Source organism: Vitis riparia, chromosome 12 (assembly GCF_004353265.1).
Source record: "Vitis riparia cultivar Riparia Gloire de Montpellier isolate 1030 chromosome 12, EGFV_Vit.rip_1.0, whole genome shotgun sequence".
In the NCBI taxonomy this organism is placed as follows: domain Eukaryota; kingdom Viridiplantae; phylum Streptophyta; class Magnoliopsida; order Vitales; family Vitaceae; genus Vitis; species Vitis riparia.
Window position 1 is genome coordinate 11,142,871 of NC_048442.1, and position 13,723 is coordinate 11,156,593.

Sequence of the window (13,723 nt, forward strand, 5' to 3'; positions counted from 1 at the left end):
TGGTTAGGAAATTACATGCATTAAAGCTTGTTTGAAGATAAAAGTTTCATAATCAGAAGCTTGTTTGAGCACTTGAATTGATCATGAGAGGAGGAGCTCGTTTGCTCATTTGCAATGCAGTTGGAGGAAGAATGGACAATCTTACATGCCCATGCAAAAATTGGAATACCTCTGCCAAGGGAACCAGCAAGTATATTTTAATGGCAGCCCATGCACCATGCTTGCACACCCGTGCAATAATTGGAATTGCCATGTGAGCCTCCACAGAATGCGTGCAATTCAGCTGCATTTCCTGTTCTCTTCACATGCCTATGTGAAGTTTCAAACACCTCTGCGAGCCTAACAAGAATTATGCATTTTGAGCCGAAATTTGCTAAAATTTGCTACTTGTATTTGCATGTCCATGTGAGCAACCACTACACCGTATGAGGAATCTTGGCACCAAACTCCTATTTTTGAATTAGAGCCTTTCCAATGATAACGTGGCGAATTGGAAGGTTCTAGAAGGCTTCTAGCATGGTGACAAGTGTACACTATTGTACTTGGCCTATAAATAGGAGTTAGAAACTCTAAATTAAAACTTTTTGCAACTTTTGGCGATTTTGTAATTGAGGGAGCTTTGTAATTTTTCTTTGGGGAACTAGAAATTTTGTTTCACTTTCTTAGCAATTTTCTTTTATTTTTCTTGAAAGCCAAACATATCTTGTGAAATCAAATCTCCAAACACGTGTCGCTAGTTTTTCATTTTTATTAGAGGTGGAAGGAACTAAAGTTGAGATCTAAGGTGAATTAGTCAACTGGACTAAAAATCAAAGGTATTCTTGATTGAATTGGTTGAGTAATGATTTTAAGATAATATTCTTTTTCAATTGCCTCGAATGGGGAATATAGTGCAATCTTGATTGATTCACCCACTCTTAAGGCTAGATTTGGTGAGATTGTGTAGTTTCATGATAGAATCTATTGAAAGGTGATTTAAAAAGAATTGAGCCAAGTATGAAGGTTAATCCACAAATTAGGAGACCTAATTTGAGAATTAAATTGATATAGACCTAAAGTTGAATCAAATATCAATTCAGGTGAGATTTCAAGGTGTTACCCTAACTTAATGAAGAGTAGATCATGATGATCTAAATCACCATAGACATTGATCTCTAGTGAACTCTAAATCTAAGAGGTTTTTCATTTGAAAGATTTAATTTCCATTTTAGCCAAATTTACTTCTTCAACTTTTATAAATTTTATCAAATTTCAAATATAATTTGTCACTACACCATAACTTTGATTTTTATCATTTCAATTCACACCATTTTCTCGCTTCATTACCAACATTCAACAATCTCAATGGATGATACTTGGTCCATTATACTACCATAGGTTCCTTGTTCTTATACATTTTTCATCAGACGAGAGCAACTACCATATGGTTTTTATACATTTCATTGTTAAAACAAACTTCTCAAGTCTCCACTAAAATCCCAAGTTGTTCAATATGATAGGAAACACTCCTATCCCCTATGAACTCAATTGTCCAAACATCATGGAAATGTCAAACTAGTTTTGTCAACTTCCTTTATAGGAATTCAAACCCTTCAAAGGTTTCCCCATTTCGTCCTTTCCATGTGTTATGTGCAAGCAAAGTTAGATGCTTTTCCATGTTCTTCCATTTTCCTCTCATGAACTTGCCATGCCAACTTAAGAGACATCCCTCATTGTTCTAAAGAGAGCCCATGGTATGATACAAAGCAAAAACAACTTGGGATCGTAGGCTACTAGCCAATGGACCAAATAGTGAATGCTACTTTTAAGGGAGTTGAATAACCTAAAACATCTTAGGATAAAGCCTTAACTCACAAGAATATTAAAATCTCAATTCCAACACTATCGAGCCTTCCAATTTGCTTCATGTCTCTTTTTCAAATTCCCAAAAGAGTAAGGGGTAGATTGGAAAAAATACAGAGAAACTTTTAAGGATTAGCCATCTAGAAGGAAAATGAATCTAGTGAGATAGGGAATTGTTTACAAAGATAAGAAGTACGGTGAATTGGGATACGAGGTGGAAGGTCTTAAACCAAGCCTTACTTGGCAAATGGTTATAGAGGTTTGTCACTGAACATGTGCGGGAAAATTCATCCAAGCCAAATATGGGTATATAGAGGAGGGTTGTAGCACCCTATGGATGAGAGAGTTTTTTAGTGTAAGCTTACAGAAAAACATTAGAAGAGGATTGGATGATTTTAAAATGAGAACAACTACTTAACTTAGAAATGGTACGAGTACTAAATTCTAGTGGGGTAGATGGGTGGGTGACAATCCCATCTAAGAACTTTTTCCCTTACTTTTCAGTTGAGCCTTTGACAAGAATGCTACAATAGCACATTAATTGTGGGAAAGGGTAAGCAATGGAGGCCTTTTGTTTCTTTGTTGGTTTGTTCGTTTGTTGGTTTTTTTTACCAAAAACAGAAGATGTATTTATTAAAGTTAAAAAGAACAAAAGAAAGATGAGGATTTTTCCTCGTAAATAGAAAACTTGATTAAAATATGATTGAACTCCACTATACAAGGAGTCTACACAAAAGGTTTAAACTACAAAACAAAATACAAAGATGTCATCTCCTCAAGTCTTGACTAAGCTTCTCTCAATGATGCCCAAACCCTTTTGATCACACTAAATGTCAATTGAGTTGAATAACACTAAAAGAAATGTGTTTAAAAAACTTGGTGAATGAGGCCTAAAAAGAGGAGTAGACCATTGGAGGCCAATGGTCTATATAGTTTGGAAGGCACTTTCAAGATTGGAAGTAGATGTGGTGGTTCAATTTTTAAGCTCATACATGTAGTGAGACTGCAAGGAGTAAGGGTTGATAGTTTACAAAGAAAAGAAGATAGGAAAGGGAACTTTTGCTTTTTTTGATGGGTAGGAAAGGGAACTTTTGCTGACAAGGCAAAGAAAGGTTTAAAAGGCTTGGGAGAGGCAATTTGGTTTCAAATGGGGGAAAAGGAGATCTATCTTGAAAAGGAATCCCAGAAGAGATGTCTAGTGTGTCAGTGGGGGGATTTCTTCGACTTGGTGCCAAAACTACAAACTCTGAAGAAATGGGCAGTTCACAATTGGCAATTGAAAGGGAGAGTTGATTTATTTTTATTAGGGGGAGCTCTCATCCTTTTGAAATTTGATTTCGTTGAAGATGTAGAGGAGGTGTTGTACAAAGGTCTAAGGAGGTTTGCTAACAAACGCTTGTCCTTAAGAGCTCTCAAAGAGACATCCACACGAAGGAGGTGTGGGTTACACTGGTAGGGCTACCTTTACATTTATGGGACATGGCTTTATTTAAATATCTAAGGGATTGTTGTCAGGGTTTCATTGCAGTGGACGAAGACACTGCAAGGCATCGCAATTTCCAATGGGCAAGATTTCTTGTGAAGTCAAATGGCAAGAATGTTCCTGGATCCTTGCAAGTGATGGGGAGATCTCTCTGCTACTCAGTTCAATTGTGGTGGGAGGTCTCACCTTGGTTATCGCAGTATATAGCTAGCAAAATTACGAAGCCGTAGAAGGCTAGGGTAGAAGAAGAAGGTGGTGGTGATCCACGCACTAGAGAGGGCATGAGAGAGAAAGTTTTGTTTGGTAGTAGAAGCTCAGGAGACGTATCAAGCTTAGGAGGCCTTAGGGGTCTTAAAGTTGGAGAAATAGCAGGTGGTTCAGAAAAGCCTCTATCCCTCGGCCTTTCTAATGGTGGGTGTAGGCTTAGAGAATTGGACCTCAAGATGCTTAAGGAGGCCCATTGCAAGAAAGGTTTTGATGTGCTTTTGGGCCAGGACTGTAATGATAAGGAAAGTTGTCGTGGTCTCCAGCCCTTTAGCCCTTAACATTTGTGGTTTGAGCCTCGCCCATGTTTCTAATTTAAGGAATTTAAATGGCAAAACTATGGAGGTGGGCTAGGCCTCAACTGGTTACTACGTGGCCTAAGGGCATTTATAACCTCTCACCCTCTAAAGGAGATTAAGAGAATGGTTATAGGAAGGGGTCTTGCTTGAAGTTCAGGAATCCCATAAGAGGAAGTCTATCTTAAGACTTGGTGACTTCTCTAGCTAATGTCGATGGCCCGAGGTTTGTTTCTGATGATGATGCCCTTTATCTTTTAGTTCAGTCTTCCACATGCCTAGAGGAGAAAGCGCCTGCTATTGATGCCGCTCTTTTGCTTGAAGCAGAACTTTTTTCCGGTAAGTCTTCTTCTCCAATTGGCTTGAAGGGGGGACGGTCTTCTTCTTCGGATTCGTCTTTGTCTAAAGATGAGGGGATTCACCTTCAGGGAGGACTAAAAGCTTGGTCCCATGAGAGGAGCAAGGCATAGAACCTTCAGTTATGTGTCAGGGTGATGGTTACGAGCCATTGCGTTTGATTTCTAATGAGGGTTGGGTTAAGGGCTCCTCGAATAATCACTCTAAAGATGCCAAGAGTGCAAACCTATAAATGTGCAATGAGGAAGGGCTTCGGGTTTTCGGAGCCCAAGTAGGGGGCCGGTGGGAGATGAGAGCCTCTCCAATCTTGCTTTAAAAATGTCTCCTTCAGCAATTTTCTAGGAACGCCAGTGGAAGGGCACATAAGAAGGAAATTGCTTCCTTGCTGAGAAAGTTGGAAACTAGAAAGGGGAGCAAAGTTTTAGCTGCAAAAAGGACTCCCTCTACATCTAGCATTGTTAGGGGGCTTCGTAAATTGGAATGTTTGGTCAATTATTGCAATCAAAAAAGAAAGAGAGGAGCCAAAATAATGGGTGGGAGATGGTTTGTAAGTGACCTCGTTAGTTGTGATTTTCCAGTTGTTGGTAGGCTCAGGCTTGGTGTTCATCTTTCCTCATATATAAGTGTTATTTAGAACAGGAGAGGGGTTGGAGTCTAAAGATGGTGGTTTCAAGAAGTGCAAAGAAGAGTGGAAATAGCAATTGGGTAGTTCTAGTTTATGTTTTTTGTGTGTTTGCCAATCAAAAAAAAAGGTTAGATAGGCTTAGGGTCTCTTTGTTCTTCCAAGGCTTTAAGGTGAAGGTTTTTTTTTTTTTTTTTTGTTTCAGGTTATGGTTTGTTGTTTCTTTTCCCTTTTGCTTGTATTCGGTTGCTACTTGTATACTCCTTGTGTACTTTATGCGCATTTTCCAAGCGCTTTTAATATATGCTTTGTTTACCTATCAAAAAAAAGGAACTTTTATGTCAAGTCTTAATATAGTCCATTATGCAATGAGAGTAGAGAGATGTTCCCAACTCAAGAAAGTTGGAGGCTCATGCTCCTCTAAGAACCTAATTGTTTGCCTAGGAAGCAATTTGAGGGGAGACTATAGCAATAGATTTTTTTTTTATACGTAAACAACACAAATATATTAAGAGTGTTTGAAACGGGCACACAAAGTACACATGGAGCATACAAGTAGCAACTGAATACAAGCAAAAGGAGAAGGAAACAACAAACCAACACCCAACCAACATCCGATACAAAAGATTTCACCCTAAAGCCTAAAAAACCATAACAACCCTAGACAAAAGTAACACTAGGATGAGACCAACTTCAAGCACCCCACTATAGCCACATCCACACTACCCTGCCCTTCCTAAAACCTCCACCTTCTACCCTATAGAAATTTTACAATATAAGCCACCAACCCCAAAACCCAACTCAAAAACACAACCTACAAAGTCTCATCATAAGAGGGTTGATGATGGAAAATAGATGTAGTCTATGTAAAGATAGTGAAGAAAACATCATATCCTAATCCATTATGATAGGATGAAAAAGTTGTGAAATCTTAGTTTAGCTACTTTTGGATTGAAGTGAGTGTTTTTAGATTTGGTGAAAAACCTTCTTGATGGAAGGTAAGGAGCATGGAGAAAAGACGAAAGAAGATTTGGTGCATGGTTCCCTTATGTTTATTTTGGTGTATGTGGAAAGAGTATCGAAGGATCTTCGATGAGGAAGAGCTATTAGATTAAAGATTGAAGGAGACATTTTTTAAATCCTTGTTAGAGTGGTCTCTAGATGCAATGGGGATGGAGATATTTCACAACATTAGATTTTTTTTTTATAGCCTTACATGTGAATAGATAGGTCTTTTTATGGGCTACCTTGTTTGGTCGTCAGCCCTTCTTTTTGGAGCTTTTTGTATACCACCTATATAATTTAGGGGCATTTTTTTAGGCTTTTTTTCTCTTAATATATTATCTATTTGCCTATCAAAAGAAAATCTCAATTCCAACACTCCCCCACTACCCATCACCCTTCTCTCTCTTCCCCAACTCCTTTCCCCCACCTAAATAGGTACCTTCTATCGTATCACATCCACCTTCTCTATCCTAAAGTAAACATACAATTCTCACATCACAACATTCAATTCCCTCTCATCCCCTAAAATGCACCACTAAAAATCCATATCAGCTTTTACAATCTCTTCCTCAACAATTCAAGATGGAAAAATTTAACACAATGATAGGGATGAATCTCTAAGACCATTTAAGTAATTTTGCAATCTTTTAGGTTTTAGAGTCATATTTAGTGAGTAGTTGGCAATTTAGTTGCATTTAGAATTTGACAAAATTTTTATTTGAAAATTCTCCTTAATAAGAAGTTTCCATATTTCAAAACTTAATAATCTTTTTTTTCCCTAAATTTTTTTTTGAGTCCTTATTAAAATCTAAAAATCTTTTTATCAAAAGCTCTTATTATAAAAAGCTTCTATAAAGTTTCAAGTTTCTAACCTTAAAAAGTTTTATTTTCCTTTTAATTCCATTATTTGTAAGACTTACAAATTTTAAGGGAAAAGGAAAAAAAAAAAAAAAAAAGGGTCCTAATAAGATGATGCCTCCAAAGGCCAACCAAATCAGCAAAGGGTGAAGTCAAGACTCTGCAATGCAAAATTGTTGCAAATCTATGCACATCCCCATCAGAACTGATATGATAAACTCTCTATTTTACAAGTTCAACTTCACCATCATGGATAAGTAGTAACTAATAATTATCATTTTCACAAGCATCAAACTGTCAACTTCTTTAAATAAGGAATTGAAATGTGACTTTTCCTAAAAACCATTATCTTTTTTTTTTTTTTTCCTTTTCCCTCCTTAGAACAGGGGAGCTGGAATACTACAACCCACCCATGAGATCAGAGTTTTCCATTTTAAACCAGAAGGCCCCACGCCAGCAAATCGTCCCATTAAAAAACTATGCATTTGCCAATCCAACTAAGAACAATAAAGAAATTATTACTTTATATACTCAATCGAAAAGGAGAATAAGCAGAAAAATTAAACATTCTGATATTATCCCTTTTTGAGTAATTATACATTTCTTTAGGAGAAAACTATGCATTAAATAACAGAATGCTGAACAATCAAACAATCAAACAACCAAACAATCATTATTGCAGGACATAGAGCGAATTGAAAAAGTCTACTGTCACCTTGCTTTATTCCAGATATTCCAACCTTCAGCCCACCAACAGCTGACATCACTGTACAAAAAAAGGGGAGAGGGGGGACAATCCTATCGTCAAAACTAAGCTCCAGCTAGCCAATGATCCAATGAATTAAGCATGGAAAATGACTTTTTCGTTTGAATTATTGCATCATTCAATTTTGTCCAAGTGCCAAAAAGAATAAAGGAGATAGCATGTAAAAACCTGACATTGCAGGCGTAACAACCCCATCAGCTATTACCATAGCAGTACCAGCAAGTACTAACATTAGAAGCAGCTTTTTCAGAGTCAGTGAAGTCTCAAGTCGTTCCTTGATTTTTAGTGACCTCTCAAGTTCTGGGGATGGCACCTTTAGCCTGAAGCTTGATATACGAGCATCAGATGGAAGTTGATTTGGGAGAAGACTGACCTTAGCATGCCTACAAATCAATGAGTATAAAGCAAACGTACCACCTGCCATGGTTAGGTAACAACAGAAAAAATTCATTCATATGTAAGATACAGTTGAAGATGAATATTATACACAGAAACACACATCCATGAACATATATCTACACACCTTCACCATCATCATTTGCCCAAAGGACAACAAGGACATATTTGATCAGTGGGATCAAAATCAAGGTGTATAGAACTAGTGAAAGTCCTCCAATAATATCTTCATCTCCTTTAATGGGGGCCTTACTAAACATCACACCAAAGGTATATAGTGGACTTGTTCCAACATCACCAAAGACAACCCCAAGTGTCTGAAAAGCAAGTATAATTCTCCTTCCCAGACTAAAGTCCTGCAATTAAATTTAAAAAGTTCAGATAGAAAGTTCTTTTGTTCCTTCTATGTTTTTAGACAAGAAACAAAATTCATGTTGATAATAAGGGAGAGGGAGTACAAGGAGAAGTATGAAGCTTGTGGAAAACACATTGTCAGACAATCTCATATTTAATGATTCTCCTATCACCTGTTATCCCTTTTTTCTCCTCATAAATATGAGGTGGAATTTATTAGAAAGAAAATAATGCAAAAAATAAAAGGCCTCAAAGAATACAAAAGGAGGCAAAGAAACAAACAGGGAAGCAACTACATAAGGAAAGATATAGACCCCACTAGGAACTTCCAAGTCAAGGCTGTTCTCTTTGCAACAAATCCATGTCCAAGTTGGATAACATATGAGCCAAGGAAGGTTAAAACACTAATCTACACTCTTAACTTCATTGTATGAACTTTTGGAACAAGTTATCCTTCTCAGATAAAGTTTGGGGTTAGACAAAAGAGTCCACAATGATAATGAAAACTCAAAAAGCTTGAATTAGAACCTAACTTTACTCTAGCCTAAGAACACTACAAATGCCTTGACAACCTTTCTCCAATAACAAGGGCATTACGTTGAAAAGTAACATACTCCCAACAGGCAGTCCATAATGTCATCCATCATTAGCATTATAGGAAATAGTTAACCCAACTTTTAGTCAAAGCCCATGTACACACTCCAGATTATATGCAATCATCTTTTAAGTCAATATTGAGAACTGTAACCCAAAAACTTGGATCAGAGTCTAAATAGGTTCAATAGTAGAGAATACTACAAATTCTTCCATAAATACTCTCTCAATCAGAGTTTAATTTAAGAATCCAACTCATGTTGAACAGAGTTCCACTGCAGCTTAGACCAGATCCTACATAACAAATCCTTCTTTTCATAATGTTCTGTTGATTTTGCCAATGAACTTTAAGAAAAGAACAAAAAATTTAAAAACTTAAAATACTACATTCTTCATTGTGCATGACCTGAGAAAACGAAAGCATCCGCTCAACTGTCCCTAATGACACTACTTGACTTAATTGTTGTGAATTGTCATTCCCAGAAACACATATGGAAATGAGAAAACAAAACATAAGTTACCAAATTAAATCTCCAATCTTTCTCTCCGTTTTAAATGAGAGCTACAGAAACACTTTGTTAGGTTACCGAGAAAATGCACAAAAACCTCAGTCAACTTACACTAACACCACGACACCAGCTGAGCTCAGGTTGTCCTTCATTTTTTTTTTCTCTATTCAAATCAAAATTAAAACGAAAATAAAGAAATAACAACAAAACATCCAGCATTTTATTTTCTTTCCCGTTTCCCCAATTTTCCATTCAAGCAACGAAACAACAAAAAAAAAAAAAAAAAAGCCCCAAAAACACACCTCATAATCGTTCCTCTGTGCGCCGGGAATCTCGAGGGCCTCGACATCGAAGGAATCGATTCTGGGCCCAGTGCGGATCAACCTCTGCTCTCCATTCTCATCATCCTCGGAATCCAAAGCCGTACGCAGGCCCAAATCTTCGTCATCGTCCTCCATCTCCGTTTCGTCCTCGTCCTGGAAAACCCAGCGTGATTCCATGGAATCCATCGCCACCAGCCCTCCATTTTCCCTCTCGGATCCCTCTTCCGCCATGGATTGTCGGTTCCGATTCCCAGGAAAACTACCACCGCATCAACATCATTGGCCAGAAATTTGTGATTTCCAGAAACCCTAATTGGCTGGGGAAATCCGATTGGATTGTGGATTGATTCTTCTGTGGGGAAAGATGTGTCGTTGTTGATGTTGTTGTTTGCTGCTATTTATGGATGGACGCTCTCACAAGCTTTGGCAGATCCCACTGCACGGAAATGGAAAATAACTGCTTTTAATTGATAAAGCTCCAAGGATATTGTCCCCTTAAGTGGGCCTCCAAGGTAATTACCCCTTTCGGCATGTGGGCCGCTGCAACGAGCCCAACTTGGATGTCCAAAATTAGATTTTGGCCGCGGAAATGGAAAATAACTGTTTTTAGTCCTAATTTGAACTTCTCTAGTTAAATGTTTTCCAAAAAGGAAAGCTTGGATGCATTCACTTCCACTAATGCTCTTTATTTCGTATTTAATTTAAATTTATTAACTCAACATATGGAAATCACCAATTATTGCAAATACCATTGAAAAATAACATAAATGATTTTAATAATTTTCTAAATATGTTCTTACTAGATTTGGGTCGAGAGGATAGCAAATCTCTCATTTGCTCACCAGGATTGACCCACATGACAAATTCTGATGCCCGATAATAAATACAAAAATTTTGATTGTTTCTACAAAGATATTATGTTCAAAGAAAAGCTAACCTACATTGATATTTATGCGCTTAACGTGGATTTTTTTTCTTGTTTTTAACCCCTGATCAGTTAAGCTTAATACTTTATGATTATCATTTAATGAAGTTATCTACTCGATAATCCTTGTCTAACACAAGTATAAATTGTAAGCTCAATGACTCCAATAAAGGAGTCAAATCATACTATATAATATGACAATTATTTATTCTCAACCAATATAGATTGTCCACTTTCTTTATGGTTGTAAACTAATTTTTAGTTTGGAATGAATTGATAACCATAATGTTATGCATTGTGGTCATCTACAATCCAAACCTTGGGCACTTTTAATGCATTGCTCTTGTATTAAAACAAATACAACTTATTCAAAATGTGCAATGAAGTCATAATAAATATTTTATTAATAAAATAAAATGTCAAAAAGAATATCTTTTAGGGCATGCAACTTTAGGTGATCTCATTCTTACTACTAGTGCCCTCATTCTTCTTTTGATATATTACTACATTTTTTTCTCTTATTCTTGTTGCTAGTTGTTAACTTCCTTTTTTTTATTTATTTTTTTGTTTCATTTTCCTTTCTATTATTAATCAAGGTGTTTGATTCTTCTCAAACATTATTTTGAAAAAAAAAAACCTTATTTTATATATAATCTAGAAGACCTAAAATAGGATTTGGAACTCAATATTCATCTAAAACTAGAACAGTTACTCCATAGCTTTAAGTGATACTACTTATAGCCAACATTGGGGTCGGGATCATGCTCATTGTAATGAGGGCATCATGGTATAGGATTAGGTCATGGGTCGTAGTGATGACTCCTCTTACTAATAAAGAGAACCTAAAGGGATGTTAGAAATTCTATTGTTAGGACAGAACCTTCAAAAGCATAACATGATATATACAAAATGAAATTTCATTAATATATTTATATTATGTTTTTAGTTTCCACTTTATATCAATGATTACATTGTTATTATCTAAGCATTCAAACCTACATCACTTGCATTGTAAATTATTTAGGTGCATTAGAAGTTGCAAAGAAAATAAGGTTAATTGATTAATTGGAGCCCAATAAGGCTAATTAATCAATTAAAATATCATTATGTTAGATTAAGTGACCAAAGCTTAAGATGGGTTCAAGTCATTTAAGCTCACTAGAAGCTTATATAAACCCTCCTTAAGAGTTAGGGCTTTAATTCAATCTTCTTATTCCCTTTAAAGAGAAAAGAACCCTAGTCACCATCCTTATATGAGATATTTGAAAAAGCCTTGAAGTCCAATAGGGTAACACCGTGAATAGGTGTATTTAAAAAATTACCATATAAGGATTAAATATTATGCTCAATTTTTAACCCTACAAGTAGTTAGAAATTATCTATTCAAATAATGATAGACAATTCAAACAAACTAATCAAAAGATATAAACAATGAGATACAAGAGATTTTTACATGGAAAACCCTCCACTAACTGTGGAGATAAAAAAACCACGAGGTCTAAGACCACTAATTTCAATCCACTATATGAAATCAAATTACACAAATTTACCTGATCTCTTTACCCTAAAGACTTACTTTCTAATACCTACAACATGATCCATGTTCGTAATACAATAATCGTTGATTGCTTTAGTGAATACACTTCAACCTTGTTGAAGGGATGAAGATCTTTAACCCAAGATTCAAATATCAAATCCTTGAATAAGAGATCGGGAATGGTGTGCCATGTTAGATTTTCTCTCTAAGAAACCCTTTTTAAAGAATACATGATCTCCTAATGATCTCTACATGATCTCTAACCCTTAAGGGGTTATAATAAGGTATTTATATAAATAAATCGTGAAGAGGTTTGGTTTTAAAAGACTACTAAATCAGATTTGCATGAAAAAAATCTCACTTGGAAATTCATTACTGCTCGAGCCCACTTAGGTAGCTTGAGTGCTTTGGGCGTTTGAGTGGTATGGGACACTTAAGCGATCAGTGCTTGAGTGCTACACCCCACTTAAGCTTCCCTTATTTTTCAAAAACTTTATAAAAATTAATTTTAAGTTCAAAATAATTACCAACCTCTTTATACCTCAATGAAGCCTAACTTGCCAAAAGCTAAGCATTTTTAGATGTATCTGTAATTTCTCAATTAAACGAACAACAACTCGTGATCTTTAATGGAGAGCAAGTCACTATCTAAAAATATTTCTAGGGCCAAACATTAAAAGGAACAAAATTGCCAACATACAAACAAGACTCAATGTCTTAACAATCTCCTTTTTTGACAATTTTGTGACAAAACATTGTTACATAAACCCACTCAAACTCTCATAACGAAGTTTACATAACACACATTAACGCTCAATTAAAAACAAACTAAGGGAATGCTTTGCATCATCTTGTAGTACTTATCTTCCAATTCTATATAGAAAACTATACCAAAGGTAAATCAATATGTGAAATAAGATATGATCAAAGTAATATAACAAGATAGTTTGAGATTTTGCTTAATGTATTATGAAAGCATGTAAAAGGAACATATCCCCATAATGACACCAAGGTACAAAACAAAGCTCGAGAGGAATATATATATGTGCAAATCAACCAAACATAATAGAAGCTTGATAAGACACAATAAATCAAACAACAATGCCTAGAGGTCTATCATCAAACATGATATATGTAGTAAAGACTATGGGAAGAAGCTTCTATGATAGAGAGATGGACAATTCAAACATTAATATCTTGCAAGAAACATTTGTGTTAGGTATCTCTCTTAAACTTCTAAGTTATGCTTTCAACAGTTGATTTGGTTTCCTCTAGTGTCTCAAGTTTAATTTTCTCCAATATTTCAATTAATTTCCCTTAAGAATTCAATGATTAAAAGAACGAATTAAATAAGTAATTAAAAAATTATTAACTCCCCTATTTGTCAAGAAGTTTCTTTACCTTTTCTCAATTAATTCTTATGTGCAATTAGTTCTTAAAAGTAATATGTTTATGCTTCCCCTATTTAAGTGAGTCAAATATTGTTAGTGATTTTCTTTTTTTTGTCACAAAAATGGCAAAGCATATGAAATATATAAATTAGAAAGGACACAAGAGAGAAAGAAAAATAAGAGCATCATATATATATATAT

At 35.6% G+C, this 13,723-nt stretch overlaps 1 protein-coding gene across 4 annotated transcripts in view; it reads right to left on the reverse strand.

Moving 5' to 3' along the window:
- The window catches only part of LOC117926641 (potassium transporter 7), a 73,209-nt gene extending 63,089 nt beyond the window's left edge, over positions 1–10,120 (reverse strand). For 3 of the 4 annotated variants that reach the window (XM_034845822.1, XM_034845821.1, XM_034845820.1), the window contains exons 1-4: positions 9,649–10,120; positions 8,017–8,245; positions 7,662–7,910; positions 7,443–7,493 (exon numbers count right to left, since the gene is read on the reverse strand). In XM_034845822.1, the coding sequence (XP_034701713.1) occupies positions 7,443–7,493; positions 7,662–7,910; positions 8,017–8,245; positions 9,649–9,900 (781 nt within the window). In that variant the 5' untranslated portion in view covers positions 9,901–10,120. The remainder of the gene's footprint in view (positions 1–7,442; positions 7,494–7,661; positions 7,911–8,016; positions 8,246–9,648) is intronic. The other variant, XM_034845819.1, reaches the window with a different exon arrangement.
- Positions 10,121–13,723: the final 3,603 nt, after the last annotated feature.